Source organism: Artemia franciscana, chromosome 9, assembly GCF_032884065.1.
Source record: "Artemia franciscana chromosome 9, ASM3288406v1, whole genome shotgun sequence".
NCBI lineage: Eukaryota > Metazoa > Arthropoda > Branchiopoda > Anostraca > Artemiidae > Artemia > Artemia franciscana.
In genome coordinates this window covers 3,988,936-4,008,407 of record NC_088871.1, presented here as the reverse complement: position 1 = coordinate 4,008,407, position 19,472 = coordinate 3,988,936, and the positions used below count along the sequence as shown (strand labels likewise).

The 19,472-nt window shown below is 35.7% G+C and overlaps 1 protein-coding gene across 1 annotated transcript in view; it reads right to left on the bottom strand.

The window, feature by feature from the left end:
- LOC136031547 (atrial natriuretic peptide receptor 3-like) overlaps positions 1 to 18,219 on the bottom strand; it is a 43,363-nt gene extending 25,144 nt beyond the window's left edge. The window contains exon 1 of the mRNA XM_065711216.1: positions 17,727 to 18,219. Within this exon, the coding sequence (XP_065567288.1) occupies positions 17,727 to 18,045 (319 nt within the window). The 5' untranslated portion in view covers positions 18,046 to 18,219. The remainder of the gene's footprint in view (positions 1 to 17,726) is intronic.
- Positions 18,220 to 19,472: the final 1,253 nt, after the last annotated feature.

Genomic DNA, 19,472 nt, shown 5'->3' with positions numbered 1-19,472 from the left:
ACGTGTGGGGAAAGAAAACTAACTTGAAAACGACATAAGCAATAACAAATCAAAAATCTTGAAAAATCAAACACTTTCGCAGGAAAATGTTTACTTTCGTTCCAAGTGGATAATTTCTGCTTTTTTTGTGTCGGGTAGGTGGGGGTAAAAATTAACACCAAAAACTATGGTTTACATGAACAAATTAAAGCTATTGACGAAATCATAACCGTCTTGAGCACTTATCTACTTCCTCTGATTTGATTCCCTGAGCCTTTTGAAACTTCGCGAAATGGTAAATGTTTACTTTCGGTCCAAGTGCTCTAAAGTGCGTATTAATGCATATAGCAAGATTCTGATAATCGCAACTCTTTGTCATTATTAGAGAAGCGCATTCATTTTTTAGCCTTCTAAAATCCCTCTCCAATGAGACTAAAAATGAGTAAAGTGGGCTTGCTTACAAATAACATTACCTATAGAGCGATGCGTATTAGTCCGTGAGCCCCGGGGGCAGCGGGGCGAGATCTGTATTCTATACTTATTTAATTAACCTCGTTTTTTAACCTTTGTTAAATAAATATAGAATACAGACCGAGCCCCACTGCCCGTGGGGCTCAAGGACTAATACACTTCGCTCTATAGGTAATGTTACCTGCCTGTAAGCAAGCCCACTTTATGCATTTTTAGTTTGCCCCATGGAGGAGGGTCAACCAGAAATGGATGCACTTCTCTAATAATGACCAAGAAACACTATGTGATCGTCAGAATCTTTCTGTATGCAGTAATACGCACTGTAGAGCACTTGGAACAAAAGTAGACATTTACCATTTCGCGAAGTTTCAAAAGGCTCAGGAAATCAAATCAGAGGAAGTAGATAAGTGCTCAAGACGGTTATGATTTCGTCAGTAGCTTTAATTTGTTCCTGGAAACCATAGTTTTTGGTGTTAATTTTTACCCCCACCTACCCGACACAAAAAAGCAGAAATTATCCCGCAACAAGAATTCCATATTTAAATTTTTTTTAACAAGGAATTGCTTAGGGAGTAGAGAATTTTCTGGCCGGATCATCCTACCTCCCTAAAAATCTATTTCAATTTATTTTAGTTCAAATTCTTCCCATAATCATAATTTTCATTAATTTAGTTAGTTATTAAGTGTCATTATTAGCTTTGAAAACTCTTAATTACCAATCTTGGTCGAAATAAACGTCATTATTGAAGTATCTGCTTACTGTTTCTAGTTTTAAAATAGTTAATTTCATACATGAGGCTGAAATTGCAATTGCACCTCGTACAATGGAAAAAATCATGCACCATCGCTGTTTTATAATTACGCACAATTTTTTTCTAAATAACACACTATTTGTAATCGGGTAATTTTGTAGACTTTTTAATATTAATCTTAGAACAAGAAACATGAAACCTAATTTTAAGGCAATGTGGGTACAATTTTATCTTTGAAGTAGAACACGAGTTTTATGATGCTCTGTCCTTCGGAAATGGGAATCAGAAAAACTAGGTTTATAGTACCAGAAAGTAGAACTCGGACAATTTTAATGCAGCAGAACGTGTTTCTAAGAACCTTGGAAATCATTATTTACACGGGTTTCTGAAGAATTCCTCTCGTGCAGTACTTCTGCAAATGACTTACAGGCCTAATTCTATTATTTCAAATTTATATTTCATGATTTAATATCATGAAACATGCACGTATATCAGTATGTGCCTGGCTGCACTATTGTATTTCTTTCATCGGATCCTGTTTTGAAGCCTGTTTGTGTGTTAGTAGGCCTTTATATCAACAGCGATGCTCATCAAGATCGGAGCATTGCTTCGAAAACGAGACAGCTTATTAATTTTCAGGTGCGCTAAACAATAAAATTTCCGGATAAGATATTTTGAAAGGAAGTTGGAAGTAAGCAATCAAGCTGCCAGCTGCCAGCACATACTGCATTCCAAAATTCTTCCTAAGAAAGTCCTATCAAAAAAAAAGTCTAGTGAACCAAGAAGTCCAGCGGGCAGCTGCCCACCTCATTTACAGTATAACTTCTATTCGATTTCAGCTTTAATGTCGCTCTTTTTCAATAATTTTCATTCAGAAAAAAACAAGTTTTTTCAGCTAAAAGTAAGGAGTAGCATTAAAACATAAAACAAACAGAAATTACTGCATATATAAGGAGGGCTGCCCCATCCTCAACTCTTGCTCTTCATGCTAAAGTCTTATAGTTCTTTAAAAAATACTTTTGATTCAAATTCAATAGACGTTGTGTTTGAGCAGTCTTTCTCAAAGAATTATGGGAAAATTCAGACTTTAGCGTAAAGAGCGAGGGTTGAGAAAGGGGTAGCCCACCTCATATAAGGAATAATTTCTGCTTGTTTTAGGTATTAATGCAGTTATAAAAACTTGTTGTTTTTTTTTATTTCGGACCTTTTTTCGAATCATGCCAAGGAGTCCCCTTCCCGCCTTACCGTTTGTAAAATTTTCCCTTGACTATTTCCCCAAAATTTTCTTCCTAACGGAAAATGCTCCTTTGCACCCCTCCCCCTCGAAAAAATCTGTATATTTCCCAGTAACAAAAATTGTGAGAGCAATGGGCAAAATGCATATTTAATAGCTCTTTCTCCAGCGACTACAAGGGTCGTATAATCCTCAAAGGCATAGTTTTTTGACCTTCCAACTATGCTGAATCGAATGAATATCTCGAATTCTTGATCAGATGTCTTTGGAAAAAAAGGGCGGGGGGTGGGGAAGGTTAGTTGCGGTTCAAGATTTTTGGTCACTTAAAAAGGACACTAGAACTCTTGATTTTCATTCGAAAGAAACCTCTTCTGATCTTCTTGGACCATTGGTTTGATACGATCACCCAGGGAAAAAAACTAAACACGCATCCGTGATCTTTTTTGTGGAAAAAATGTAAAATTCCGCATTTTTGTTGATAGGACCTTGGAACCTCTACAGTAGTATTCTCTGATACGATGAAAATGATAATGGGATTTTATTATGATTGCTTGACATTTTAGGGATCTTTCCCCCTTTTTTCGAGAATCTGGAAAATTTTCTCAGACAATAGTTGGAAGTTATATAGTCTGTAAACTATAGTCACCAGTCAATAGACTGTAGTCTAAGTATCTAAAGTTCATGAAGTTTAGTGTTACCAATTAAAAACTACTATGGTACCAATGAAAAACCACAATTGTAGCTTGTGATTGGCAAGATTAAATTCAATAAACTTTGTATATTTAGAATCAGCATAAAAAAAACTTCTATACTTAATAAATTCAGCATAAAAAGCCAATTCTTCTAACGTATCAGTTGTTATCAAAATTTCCTTTTTTTAAAATTTCTGTTGCTAATGGGCCGTGTTGCTTCTTACTTAGAGTTCGTTACCACGAACTCTTCGATTGGGGAAAAATATTTACTTTTCATTTAATTTATAGTCGATTTTTTACAATACTTACGGCTATGCTAAATATGAGGGGCTACTAACCGCTTAATCTGCAATATTTACATTCAGTTTAGATACTGTTGTAACAATGCTTCAAAAAAGTTCTCAGTTGTTGCATTTGCATTTCAAAACACGATAGTATTTTTATAAGTAAACTATCTGTTCCGCCAAAATGAAGAAGCTGGCACTCCATCAGCACCCACCCTAAACTCTTTATTCTATACTTATCCACATATATATTCTTCAGTTAAAATAAGTGTCAAAAAATAAATATAAATTCCCCTAAACATAACTTCAGCTCAACTGTAGCACCCTTCATGGAACTTTTGAAAATATGGGCTTGCGTTTTTTGGAGCCTTCACTATTCTCATCAACATAAAAGTTAAATGGCTTCCAAGGTAACAGCCGGTGCCCAACTTTGCAATAGTTTATAACCATTAGTTTTACTGGATAGATGGTCTGTAACATTTAGTTAATTTCTTATGGACTGCAGTAAATTGTGATGGACTGCAGTAACAAGTAAATTTCTTATGGACTGTAGGTTGTTTTATGGACAAATATTATGCGGTCCAAAAGTATGATGTTTGAGACTCTATCTTTGAAATGGATTAATTCCATTTCAATAGACCCATAATTTCTACTCAATAGAACTTTGACCAGCCGGAAGTTTTTGGGACAAAATGCCAGAAACAGCAGTTTGCTGTAGCACGATCTGCTTAATTATTTATAAATGGAACTAAAACTTAATTTTTTTAAAAAATCAGCAAACTTCTGATAATCTGAAACATACTTTAAAAGATGCAAATGAATGACCATCTTTCTCTAGAAGACAGAGTTCTTTTTGTTGATGGAAGTTTTAGGCTCTCATATATGTTGAGTTTCCCCAGCATATGTAATATCTCCTCAGTCTAATCTCTCATTTGAAGATGGAAGATTAAAAAGAAATATTTAAAAGAAATAGGAACTTCTTGGGAGGGTGCAAGGAGGGAGGGTTTGGATAGAATGGGATGGAGGACGAGCGTGTGTAGCTGTGTTGGGCTCAGGTGGCTTCGTGTGGCGGTGAGTTGTTAGTAGTAGTAGTTAGAAGAAGAGGTCAGAAAAAATGAGAATGGCCATTTGAGGTTGTCATTTCCACGTTTTTTAAGAGGACCACTTCTAACAAATCTTTTTTATATGGAATGCTATCTATCCCTGCCTTTTCTGTACATGTGACCTCTGATGGGATAGTTAGATTAGTTCTGCAATTATAGAAGAGCTGTCATTTGACAGTAGCCATAATGCAGGGTTGTAAAAAAAACTCAGAAAATAGGAGATCTTGAGGGTGGGTGGGTAGTTGGGTAGGTTTTCCTGGTCCCGACCCCTCCTACCTTCTTCTGAACTTCTTGAATTTGATTAAGAAATTACGGAGAGATATAGATGCTCTTTCTGGGGCTACAATAAACATTTCCTCACGCCCAGAAGGATCCACTGACCCTCCTAAATAATAACCAATGTACTACTATAGACCATTATACTAAAATTTATGGAGGCTCGAAAGAATCAACTCAAGCGAATGAAGCTTAAACAATATAACGTCATTAACCTTTAAATTTTTATCGACGTCATACATCATTAGCAGCGAGTGCACCATCAGGTGGCCTTACAGCCTATGGAACTGGAAAGGTGAAAGGACAGGTTTTTAATCAGAATTTTCCCTTGAGGTTGCTTTGGCTCTTTACGGGTCCCTTTCAGGCTAATGGTATATCTACATTAATTAAGATTTTACGAATAAAACTCATTCTAGTAAAACTCTTTTTATACTTTAATCCCTTTTAGCCGTAAAGAGCCCACATGTCCCGTAAAGAGCCCACATGCTGACGTGGGCCTGCCCCACTAACAGGTACGAATTTTTGGCAACTGTTGTAAATTATTTTTGATAAATTTGAGCTACAGAAAATGGCTAAATTTGGTATTCATGATCTGGCTCTAGCAAAGTTTCAAGGATTTCCCGATTGGCCAGTTCGTATTATTGAGGTTTTGGATCCAAAGACTGCGAACTCAAAGTCAAAAGCCTTTAAGTATTTGGTTTTTTACTATGGGTCACATGACACCCAGTTTGTTCTCGAGTCACAACTTATGCAGTTTGGGGCAAATAAGGCTGAACCTATGAAAATCTACTAGCAAGGGTGTAAAGGGAGCATTTGAGGATTTTATTCATCAACCGAACATTTATATAGAACCTTGCAAAGAGAAGCGTAAAACTCAAACTCCCATTCCTGGGCAACAAACTAAAGCGGGATCGTCGGCTATTATTACTCGCATTTCCGCGACAGAACAGGAAATCCAAAGTGTGATGGAAAATCTTGCTAAAAAAGTAGACGAGAAGCTGGATGAAAAACTAGTGGCTACTGCTGCTGGTAGGCAGTCTCTATCCAGTGACACTTTGAATGCCATAAAAGCTCAGAGTTCAACTATCGTCAGTGAGGTTTATTCAGCATTGATTGTTGAGTTTGAACCGAAATTTCTAGCCCTCATTCCTCATTCCTAGCCCGAATTCCTCGACCTGAAATTTCTAAGAAATCAAATAATATTTCTTGAGGAGAGAGTTAAGAATGCAGAGCAGAAACTAGACATGTATGATCAGGACTTCAGGCTAGACAGTCTTCTTTTCAACGGTATCAAACAGCCTCCAAGTAGTGACTTAAGGTCTATAATCGGGGGTGTGATTCGCAATAAAATGGAAATATCTGAAGTATCTGATGGTGATATTGTGGAAGTGAGAAGGTTTAAACTAAACAATTCTACAACTCGTCAAGATGCTATAGCTCCGGTCCTAGTCAAATTCAGGTCGAAAGAAATTGCCCAGAAAGTTTTTAAGCTTAAGTCGAAGCTGGCACGCTCTGGTATATTTGCATCAGAAAACTTAACAAAGCAGAGACAAGACATTCTGAACCTAGCACGTGAAAAATACGGTAATAAACAAGTGTGGTCTGATTAAGGTCGCATTTATATACGCTTTGCGAGTGATGCTTTGCCCCGTCGCCTATGGTCGTTGCAAGATTGTTTTTATTTATTTTTTATTTTATTTTTGTATTATTAGTTTTTTTTCCAAAAGGAATCAGTACAGTTTATATTGCTCTTATTTCTTGATAATTAGTTTTGCCGTTACACCAGAAGGATCGGTTGGATGAATTAGAAAATAATGCTTTAGATGTTAATAAAATTTTAGAGTGTAAAATTGCTCAAGATAATGTTTTAAAATGCCCTGAGCCAGTAAGAAAAAGTCAGTATGTAACATTTGATTTTCCAATACGGAAAGAAAATAAGAGTTTTCGTGTGTCTGAATGGAATTGCCATGTTACGTCATCGTCTGAGGATACTGAAAAAAATTTTCTGCTATGAATAGTAGTCTTGATGTATTAGGTATTTGCGAAACTGGTTTTGTATTAAATCAGGAGTTAAGCAGGGTTGTGTTCTATCCCCCTTTATATGGATCAGTTTGATGGGCTTCGTCTTAAGGAGCACAGGAAAGGCAATTGGAGACCACGGAATCAAATGGGGAGGAAAAACGCTCCTGGGCTTAGATTATGCTGATGATTTAAGCATATTAGATGAAAGTCTGAGGAAAATGAATGAATTTTTAAAGGTTTTGCGAGTTCAGGGTGCTAAAATAGGCTTGAAAATTAATGTTAAGAAGACTAAGTCACTGAGGCTAGGAATAAGTGAAGATGAACAGGTGACATTGGGTAACGAAAAGATTGATCAGGTTGGGAGCTTCAGTTAACTTGGTAGTATTATTAGTAAAAATGGTGGGAGCAGTGAAGATGTTAAAAGTAGAATAGCTAAGGCTCAGGGTGTTTATTCACAGTTAAAAAAAGTTTGGAAGAATAGAAAGATAAGTCTGCAAATCAAGATTAGAATATTGGAAGCTACAGTGATGACAGTTTTCAAATATTGCTCTGAAGCATGGGCGCTCCGAAAAGCAGGTGAAAATTTACTGGATGTTTTCCAGATAAATTTCCTACGGATTGTTCTGGGTACCCGGCTGACTGACCGTATTTCAAACAGTAGGTTGTACGAAAAATGTGGTTCAATCCCGCTTTCTAGGGCTATAATGAAAGAAAGGTTGAGATGGCTAGGCCACGTTCTACGGATGAAGGATGACAGATTACCGAAAAATGTCCTTTTTGGCTAACCGTCTGGGGCTACACGGAAAGCAGGTCGTCCTTGTCTGGGTTGGGATGATGTGATAAATAAAGATTTATTGGAAATGGAAACTTCCTGGGAGGGTGTAGAGAGGGTGGCTTTAAATAGATTAGGTTGGAGGAGGAGCGTGCGTAGCTGTGTTGGCCTCAGGCGGCTTGGTGCTGCAGTGAGTTATTAGTAGTAGTAGTAGTATTTGCGAAACGTTTTTGTCTATGGACAGCTGTCTCTCGTATTACATTTTTCCAGGTTACCAAATGATTTCGAAGGTGAGAAATCGGATGAGGCAAGGAGGTTTGTCTGTTTTGTTGAAAAATGGAATAAATTTTGAATAGAGGTATTATTTATGCCTTTGGATTGAAGGTAAGGTGGAAATTTTTCTGTGGGAATTGTATTTATGAGAATAAAAAGATAGTAATTTATTTGGTTTATAAGCCACCTAGAACTCCCTCGGTTGAGTTCCTTGATTTATTTGATGATTATTTATGTAAACTTCTGTCTGTAAAAAATGAATGCACAATCATGGGTGATTTCAATTTTGATTTGTTGTTTGAATAGCTATAATTTTGATTTTTTTTTTAACTTGATGTTATCGCATGGTCATTTTCCTATGAATCGCCTTCCTTCTAGAATAACTGACATTCTGCTACTCTTATTGATAGTGTGTTTCTCCCTTCAAATTTGGTTCCCGATTCTTATTCTGATATCATGATCCATCCGGGATCTGATCATCTTCCTGTTACACGTACGATAAAGCAACGGAGCCCGACTTACGAAAAGACTAGGCGTAAACTTATAAGAGATCTTCGGCCGACAAATTTACATGAGCTTCGTGAAAGAATAAGTGTAATATCGTGGGAGAAAGTATTTGAAGAACCAGATCCCTCGCGTGCCCTCGACAATTTTCTTGGGATAATTACTCCGATATTTGAGTCTGCTTGGACTAGGAAAAACCTTACTAGGAAAAAAGAACGAGATATCGCCCAAAAACCTGTATTGATGATGAATAGAATAACTCTGAATAGAATAGATGAATAGAATGAAGACGAATAGAATAGATGAATAGAATTGATGATAGAATAACTGAACATTCTGTTACTCCTATTGATAATGTGTTTCTCCCTTCAAATTTGGTTCCCGATTCTTATTGTGAAATCGTGATCCATTCGGGATCTGATCATCTTTCTGTTACACGTACTATAATGCAACGGAGCCCGACTTACGAAAAGACTAGGCGTGAACTTATAAGAGATCTTCGGCCGACAAATTTACATGAGCTCCGTGAAAGACTAAGTGTAATATCGTGGGAGAAAGTACATGAAGAACCAGATCCCTCGCGTGCCCTCGACAATTTTCTTGGGATAATTACTCCGATATTTGAGTCTGCTTGGACTAGGAAAAAACTTACTAGGAAAAAAGAACGAGATATCCCCCGAAAACCTGTATTGATGATGAAGTTGTTGAAGCTATAAATGCTCGGAACGCTTGCTTCTTCAAAAGTTAAAATGACTCATCTGAAGAAAGTAAAAATGAATATATTTGTCAACGAAATTTAGTGAATAAGTTAAGACGTTCTAAAATAAGAAATATTACATCGAAAAAATTAATGAACAAAAAGGAGATATGCGAGGCACTTGGCAGACCATTCACGGCGTAATTAAAGGAACAGGTAAACATGATGGCCTCATAAATGCTATCACTGTCGAGGGTATTAGAGTCACTGATAAGCATCAGATGGCTGACGAGTTTGGTAAATTCTTCTTTGGTATTGGAAGTAAAACCAAGGAAGACACTTCTCACGGAGACCCAGCGAAAAGTGACACGCTCTTTGAAGATAATCGAGGTGAACATCATAACTTTCAATTTGAGAAAGCCTCAATTGAAGTATTAACAAAAATTGTGAAGAATTTAAATTCAAATGCTGCTGGTATTGACGGTTTGAATCTGAAAGCATTCAAAGTAGTTTCAGTGTATCTACTACTATGTCTTCTTTACCTCGTTAACCTGTCACTTGAAGTCGGCCAATTCCCTGAAGCGCTTAAACAAGCAAAGGTCCTACCGTTGTTCAAATCAGGCAATAAGCAAGATATGACGAACTGGCGACCTATAAGCTTGTTACCACTATTCTCAAAGATACACGAGAAAATAGTGCATCAACGGCTGTACGAATATTTAGACAAGTTCGGAATAATTAAGTGAGTCACAGTTCGGTTTCAGAACTAAACATTCAACTGTCCATGCGGCATACCATTTAATGGAGTGCGTTAATAGTGCCCTAGAAAGGAATCTTATCCCTCTTACTGTGTTCATAGATTTTAGAAAAGCATTTGATACCGTTGATTTTAGTCTTTTATTAAGTAGGCTAGCTTGTTTAGGAGTCCGTGAAAAGTATTTGGATTGGTTTAGGTCTTACCTGCATATTAGGTCCATCAAAGTTATGATAGATGATGTGGTAGGGAAAGCCTTCAATGTGAATTGTGGAGTGCCCCAAGGTTCGGTATTAGGACCTTTACTGTTTCTTATATACGTGGATATAATGCGTTTTTACCTTCCTGATGCCGTAGCTACATCATTCGCAGATGAAAAAGCGCTTACAGTTATTGGGAAATCTATCGAGGATCTTATAGAGAGAACTAATGCAGCTCTGGAGAATTTATCTCAGTTCACAAAGCATAGTTTTCTTGCAGTGAATATTGAGAAGACTAATTATACGATATTTAGTCGTATTGGTAAAGTTGTAAACAATTGTCATAGTATTCTTTTACAAGGTGTTTCCATTAGTCATGTTTTTCAATGTAGATATATAGGATTTTATTTTGATGTAAATTTTAGTTGGATTTATCATTGCAACGTTTTATCTTCAAAATTGGCTCGTGGAGTTGCTATTTTAAGAAGATTTTATAATTTTTTTCCTCTACGTGTTCTGAAAGCAATTTATTATTCAATTGTTCATCCTTATTTAGTGTATGGCTGTTCATTGTATGCAAGCAATTTTTCTAGTCATGTGAAAAGGGTCCAGATTATGCAAAATAAGGCAATTAGAAGTTTGGGTGAGTGTCTTGCGTGTGGTAGTACTAGAGATTGTTTTAGAGATTTAGATATATTGAATATTGATTTTATTAAGTATCAGCAGATTTTAATTGTTGTATACCAGGTTTTAAATGGATTGTCTCCTCAGTATTTTAGAAGTTTTTATCGATATAATTCAAATTATCACGATTATTCTACTAGGAGCTCTGAACAGCTGACTAGTGAAATCAGGCATACAACGCAATCTGGGTTTATGATTAAACATGTAGGTGTTGTTATTTGGAACTCAATTCCAGAGAGTGTTAGGTCGTCTGATAACCTTATGTTATTTAAAGTAAGAATAAGAAAATATTTTTTGAATAAATTGTAAATTATATTGGTTAAAAATTTATACCTTTTTTTTCTATGATGAGAGATGGCTGTTTAAAGATTGGATAGTGTTTCGTCTGTTTTTTTTTCTTTGCGTATTTCTTTAATTTTGAATAGTTATCATTTATTTGTTGTAGTTTTGCTGCTGAACAGGTACATTTTAGGTCCCTAAATTGAGCAGCATATTATTGATTGTAAGTGCAATTTTAGTAATCTGTTTTTGATGAAATAAACGCATACCTACCTACCTACCTACCTACCTAAAAGGGCCTTTGATCAGTTAACGCCAGGAGGTTCTCGTTGCTAACAAAATCGTGCCAGTGTAGTCATTCAATGCGTCAAAGATGTTTTATTTGGGCTATATTTACGGTGCTAAGCACAAACTGAGTGGCCGGCCAGGTTTTAGCTCCGTAAAGAAACACGGATCCCACCGAAGCATAATATTTGCGCATCTTGGTCCTACGGCTGATAGAAGGTTTCATCAACACTTAGTTTTCCCACTACTTCTGAGGCTTTGGTGATTCGGTGTATTAGATCTTTGAGGATTGATCCGTAATTTGAGAGGATAGAGCCAAGGTATGTAAATTCCTCAACAATCTCAGCTGGTTTGTCACCGATCATTAGCACTGGCGGGGGACACGGTGAGTTACGGGGTTCAAAAACATCACTTTTGTCTTCTACCAAGTAATGAGTTGTTTACAGTACTCCAAGCTGCTTACGGTAATTCATATTTATACCTGCGTATAAAGATTTTTGCTGAGTCGTGTAGAATTTTTCGATATTTATATCTTAAAAACCGTAGGAAAAATTAGTTCTTATTGTCTCCCGAACAATTTTATTTTTACTTCATACAAATTGTGCACGCAGGAGCTGTAATATAGTTTACTTAATTAATAAAATTTACAATTATCATCCTAAGTAGATATTCCAATTAGTAAAGGGAATGGGAGAACACAAATGGGGTACGGGAGGATCAAATGGGGAAGAAAACTCTCCTGGAATTGTGTCATGCTGATGATTTAAGCATCCTAGATAAAGGAGTTAGCAAAATGAATGAATGTTTCGATGTTTTGCGAGGTCAGGGTGCGTGATTAGGTTTGAGAATAAATTTTAAGAAGAACTAGTTACTAAGGCTAATAAATTAAAACAATCAGATGATATTGGCTAACGAGATGATTGATCAAGTGGGCAGCTTTGCTAATATATGTAGTATATGTAATATATGTAGTAGATGTTTTCCAGAGAAATTATCTACGGATTGTTTTGGGTATCTGACTGACTTACCGTATCTGAAACAGTTGGCTATACGAAAATTGTGGCTCGGTTCTGTTTTCTAGAGCTATAATGAAAGGTAATGAAGCTATAATGAAAGTTGAGATGGTTAGGGCACGTTCTGTAGATGAAGGATGATAGATTCCTAAATATTGTTCTTTCTGGCTGACTGTGTTGAGCTAAATAAAAAGCAGGTCGTCCTCGGTTGGGGTAGGGGGATGTCAAAAGGAAAGATTTGAGGGAAATGGGAACTTCCTGTGAGGGTGTAAAGAGGGAGGCATTGAACAGGTTGGGATGGAAGTAAAAATAGTACAATTTCACGTTTTAAGTTGAATAGTTTAGGGTTGCAAAGAAAGCATAGAAGCAGAAGGTAGTAAACTCTCAGATTTAGCGGGGGCTTTTTGTGTTTTTTTTACGATGTTTGCATCTGTTGTGTTGAGTCGAATCATTTGAAATATCTAAAATTGGTTTCTATATTGAGTCTAGATGCGTAATTCTTGTGTGTTTATTGTCATAGCCACGTTTTGGGTTTTCAATGTTCAGTTGAGTTTCCTAAATTTTATAACAACGCAATTAAATCAAAAATATAACGACTGGGAAAAACAGGGAAAGAAGTGATTTTGCTACCTTTGACGTCATGTGAAATTAATCATGGCTTTAAATGAATCCAAACAGCTAAAGCAAAAGGTATGAAAAAACTTCTGAGGTAACGATGCCCAAAAATTAAGCGCAAGAAGATATGTGGCAAGAAAATGTTAAATAAAAAGCATCACAACAAATCCCAAATGAAAATAATGGACAAAGAAATCTGCGTTTTGAAGATAAGCGACAGGGATGAGCCCATCGAATCATACTTAAAATCTGCAGTTGGAAGAGGAGCAAAATTGAATATCACAGCGAGTCCCAAGAGGAAACAAATTTGACAAAAAAGGATGATTCTTTAATCCGCCAGAATTCTTTAATTCAATTGAATTCCTAATATAACACCTAGCGACTTAAAACTAAAGAATATAACGATGATTATGCTATTGCGTAACTAGAGAACAAAATATGTTTAAGATGAATAGGTTTGGAATTTTGACATGGATAAGATAAGATAAGATTTATTCATCACCAAACACACATACAATATTACATTTTACTATTTCCCCAAAGGCTCTTTGGCCTGTAAAAAAGGGGAAAATGAACGAGCCACTTACTCAGAGAAGAAAAAAATAATCACTTACTCACAGAGAGAAGAGCAAAAAGGAGAAGAGAGGAAAGTATAAATAAAATGAAAAACTATAGAAAACAAAACTAAATAGACTAATAGATTGAACAGACTAAATTAATTAAGTAGATCTGTAGATAAAATAGACTCCAATGAAATAATCAGGAAATATATATGCATACATACACGCATATACACATATAAAAAGAGATAAAATAATTTCTAAGAAGCCAATGAATTTTTAATAATTTTTTTTTGAACAAACCGAATGAGTGGCACCTTCGAGCTGATTCGGGCAACTTATTCCATACAATATAACTCGCAATTAAAGGATTAAAGTCTGACCTTACACAAGGAGTAAAAGGAACTTGAATATGATTTTCGGTATTGCGAAGATTATAATTATTCTGATCAGAGGTGAAAGATGGCTGAACACTTAGGGGACGGGGGAGGTCACCATGAAGCTGAGAAAAAGTAAAACATGCACACGAAAGAATATACAGTGACTCGAGATCAAGTAATGGGATAACTCTTGAACGGTTAGTTTCCTTAATGAGGTTTCTAGCTTTATTATAAACCTTAGAAAGTGGTTTTAACAGTGAAGGAAAGGTTGACATCCATACTATTGGACAGTAGGAAACGTAAGACCGGATCAAGGAGTGAAAAAGGATTTCCAAAATTGATCCAGGAAAAATATGTTTGAGTTTCCTTAAAATACCGAGACTCCTGCATATCTTCATTTTAATCAAATCAATGTGACGCTTGAAAGACAAGTTTTCCTCAACAAGAATGCCCAAAAAACGAACATATCGATCTTTAGATCTGTAAATTATCCCATTTGGCTGATGAATTTCTGATAACTTGGGATAAATCTGAGAAACATGCGAAAATATCAAAAAATTGGATTTTGAATAATTTAGGGTAAGAAAATTAGCATCAAGCCATGAAATAACTCTCTCAAACAAGTATTCCAAGTTTAATCGAAGCTCGGATTCACAGTTCCCCGAAGTGCCGAGTGTGCTATCATCAGCAAAACAAACAAGGACATCAGAAGGTTATCAATGCCTACCATACCTTTAAAAAAAAGGTTTTGGCGATATGTATTTCATAATGATGAGAGACAAGCCGAGATAAAGCGAACCAAACAAATTGAAAATCTTAGCAATGATGATTAGGTTTTAAATTTTGACATGGATAAGGTCATCAATTCCTACCATCCCTTTGAAAATCAAAAACATGGACAAGATATTTCGTTGAAAGAAAAAGAAATTCTTGTCCCGCCACCTGAACAAGTAAAAGAAACGAAGGTTAAGTGATGTGTCTTTCATATTGACAAAAGAAAAGATAAGACAAAATTTAAAAGTCCAAAACACAACGTAATTTTACAAAGGCACTTCTTCTAATTTAAGGATCACTTGGACGTCATGATATCAAGAAAAGGCCCAATTACTATATTATTATCATATTATTTTTTCGGCTAAATGAATTCCTCGTGGTTTTGATCGGACAATTTTGATGAAAAAAGGTGGGGGAGGAGGTCTAGTTGCCCTCCGATTTTTGGTTATTTAAAAATGCAACTAGAACTTTTTATTTGTTTTTAGAAAGGTTTTTATTAGTAATAAATATATGTAACTTACAAATTAACTTGCGTAACGAACTTCTATATTTATATATTTTTATTACATATATGAGGAGGGTTCTTCCCCTCGTCAATACCTCGCTCTTTCCACTAAAGCTTAAATTTTGTCCCAGTTCTTTAAGAATGACCCCTGAATCACAAAGGCCGTAGAATAAATAGTTGAAATTACTAAAAATACTTTAGCGTAAAGAGCGAGGTATTGAAGAGGAGACGGACGCCCTTATATATGTAATAATTCCTTGTTTTTTTTAAGTTTTAATGCTGCTCCTTACTTCCAGTTTAAAGAACCTTTTTTATATATTTTCTCTTTTTTTAAATAATGCTAGAAAATCTAGCGCCCCCTTCATGGAAATTCTCTTCCCTCATGATAAATTCCTCCGAGGAAAGATCCTCCCACGTAATCCCCTCCCCTAAACCCACCCACCCCACTCCCAATGTGAAAAAGTCCCCCTGAAAACGTCTTTACACTTCCCAATAACCATTACTGTATGTAGGCAATGGTCAAAGTTTGTAACTTGCAGCCCCTCTACTGGGGACTTTGGGGGATTAAGTCGTCCCCAGAGACCTAGTTATTAGGTTTTCCGACTATCCAAGTTTTTTCAACTGGAAGTAAAGAGCGACATTAAAACTTAAAACGAACAGAAATTACTTCGTATATGAAAGGGGCTGCTTCCTCATCAACACCCCGCTCTTTACGCTAAGGTTTGACTCTTTATCTCAACTGTTCTTTTTAAAACAGTAAAAAACTTTAGCGTAAAGACCGGGGCGTTGATGAGGAAGCAGCCCCTTTCATATACGAAGTAATTTCTGTTCGTTTTAAGTTTTAATATCGTTCCTTCCTTTCAGTTGAAAAAACTTGTTTTTTTTTATTTAATTTCTGAATGTTTTTGAATCAATGCATGTTTTGATTTTGGGTCTCCGCAGAGGAATAATTAAAACGAAATTTGCATATTTATTTTTTTTTGGCTAAATGGCTTTCTCATAATTTTGATTGAATGATTTTGAGAAAAAAGAGCGGGGGAGGAAGCCTTGTTGCCCTCCAATTTTTTGGTTAATTAAAAAGGCAACTAGAACTTTTAGTTTTTTACGAATCTTTTTATTAGTAAAAGATATACGTAACTTATAAATTAGCTTACGTAAAGAATTTTTTATTCTCATGTTTTTATTTCACATATGAGAGGGTTCGCCCCCTTGTCAGTACCTCTCTCTTTACACTAAATCTTAAATTTTGTCCCAATTCATTAAGAATGACCCCTGAATCACAAAAGCCGTAAAATAAATAGTTGGCATTACTAAAAATACTTTAGCGTAAAGAGCGAGGTATTAGGAGGAGGTTAGCCCCTCATATGGGTAATAATTTCTGTTTTAAGTTTTAATGCTGCTCCTTACTTCCAGCTGAAAAAAACTTTTTCATATTTATTTTTTCATTTTTTTTTTTTAAATAATGCTAGTAAATCCTGCACTCCCTTCATAGAAATTTCCTTCCCCCATGACAAATTCCTCGATGGAAAGTTCCCCCAGTATATCCCCCTCTTCTCAACCCCTCCTCCCAACCAAAAAATCCTCCTGAAAACGCCTGTACACTTCCCAATAACCATTACTATATGTAAGCGCTGGTCAAAGTTTATAACTTGTAGCCCCTCCCACGGGGACTGTGGAGGAATAAGTCGTCTCCAAAGACATAGTTATAAGGTTTTTCGACTACGCTGAATAAAATGGCTATCTCAGAATTTTTATCCGTTGACTTTGGGAAAATAATTAGCGTGGGAGGGGGCCTAGGTGCCCTCCAATTTGTTTGGTCACTTAAAAAGGGCACTATAACTTTTTATTTCAGTTAGAATGAGCCCTCTCGCAACATTCTAAGACAACTGGGTTGATACGATCACCCCTGGGAAAAAAACAACAACAAACAAACAAACAAATAAACACGCATCCGTGATCTGCCTTCTGGCAAAAAAATACAAAATTCCACATTTTTGTAGATAGGAGCTTGAAACTTCTACAGCATGGTTCTCTGATTTGTTGAATCTGATGGTGTAATTTTCGTTAAGATTGTAAGACTTTTAGGGGGTTTATTTTCTAAAATAAGGCAAATTTTCTCAGGCTCGTAACTTTTGATGCGTAAGACTAAACTTGATGAAACTTGTATATTTAAAATCAGCATTAAAATGCGATTCTTTTGATATAGCTATTGGTATCAAAATTCCATTTTTTATAGTTTTGGTTTCTATTGAGCCGGGTCGCTACTTACTACAGTTCGTTACCACGAACTGTTTGGTTCTATGACTTTTAGGGGGTGTTTCTCCCTATTTTCTAAAATAAGGCAAATTTTCGCAGGCTCGTAGTTTTTGACGAGTAAGACAAACTTTATGAAACTTATATATTGAAAATCAGCATAAAAATACGATTCTTTTGGGTTAACCATTGGTATAAAAATTCCGGTTTTTGGAGTTTCGGTTACTATTGAGCCGGGTCGCTCCTTACTACAGTTAGTTACTGTAGCCTAAAAACGATTGAACACTCTTATAAGCCAAGGGGAATTAGTTGTGATTTTTTTGTCATTGTAGTAAAAAACCAACACCATAAACATTATTACTTACCTAGAGCATAGTCACAAGATGGACCAAAGAATACATCGGCAAATCCTTCTTTATACGATTCAATGGCTCCGACAGGAGCATAAATATTAGAGCACCGCGTGTTACTAAATCGAAAGACCAAGCTCAACCTGTGAAGTAAAGTTCGATTGACAACAGTTGCTATCGCTGAATCAATCCCTGGAACAACCTTGTTATATGAGCTCAAATAAAAATCATCTTTTGGTATGAGCAGCGCAATGTTAATAAATCTTGATAAAAACTGACCACAAAAGTTTGGAGGAGCTAAGAGCAGAAGTAGAAACAGAAGCGTTGGAGCCATAGCAAAATACAGCTTATCCGTATCAATCAGTAATTGAGTTAGCAACTTCCAAGCCGCAACCTAAAATGTAATATTATTAACTGAAAAAAAAATACCGTTCATTTTCAAATTTGAGCACTGATTATGACTGCAGTAAAGGACTTGAAATTTTTGCTTCGTTATTAAAGGACACAACTCTTTAACTTCATCTACACATTCAGTCCTGCTTCCAGTTTGACATGACCATTGGAGAGGTATGGCTTCAAGCAAAGCTTCCATTTATTCATCTTACTGATGTAGATGAATAAATGAAAAGCTAAAAAAAAAAAAAAATGATATTCAGGCTAACCTTAAAACAACCAAAAAATTACTGCAAACAGGCGTTTGGCTATTTTGCTTCAAGCAAAGCTTCCTTCTTTAAAAAATTCTATTTTTTCTAACTTCACATATAAACTTCGAAGTTTTTTTCATACTCATTATTTGTATTTCTATTATTTTTCTAACAGTCTCAAATACTAGCCCCTCCACCACTCTAAATGCACATACCCATCTCCATTGTATGTAGTTGATCCATGTGAGTAACCTATTTGTTTTGAAAAGTAAAAAAAAAACTTTCTGAAAAATAAGTTTGTCAAAGACGCAGTTGAGGTAACATACAGTAGCAAAATGTTTCCCTAGACATGACACACATTTCATAGTACGCAAATTGGGAGGTTTCCCCAGCCGTCAGAGCCATAATTTCAGTTGCTACTTGGTTTTCCATTGGAGGCATTTGTCATTGCGCATGCACGGAGGCGGGGTCATGAAGCTTGTGTGGTTTCAGATGTGTGTCGAAAATTATAATGGAGAGTAGAACTTTTTGCTACTGTATATTACATCTACTGTGGTAAAAAAAAGTAAAGAGTAATTTTAACTTTAAGACCAGCAGGAGTAAAATCCTAGAATAATTCAACTCAAAACCACCAAAAGTTACTACCAAAGAGTGGAGTAAGCCAAAAACGCACAGAATTTTCCATAAATGATCATATAAAAATTAACATAACAGCTACTGATGTAGATGAATAAATGGAAAGCTAAAAAAAAAAAATTGATATTCAGGCTAAACTTAAAACAACCAAAAAATTACTGCAAACAGGCGTTTGGCTATTGCTCTCTTCCCCTCTTCTTTTTTAAATCTATAGATATCTTGAACAGTACTTTTTCATTTAAAGGAAGAAATGAAAATAAAAAAGCAAACCACCATAATAATCAAGATGACTGGAAAAACTAATGGAAACAAGTTGATTATTTAATATATAATGATATTAATCCATAGAAATCTCACCATTTTAAAATTTTATTTTAGTATATTTTTTTTTATTTCCAACATTATAAATATGTGAAAAAAAAACTTTTGTAATATATTTTGTTTTCAGTAAAGCGCTAAAGACGCAATAGGCTTCATGACT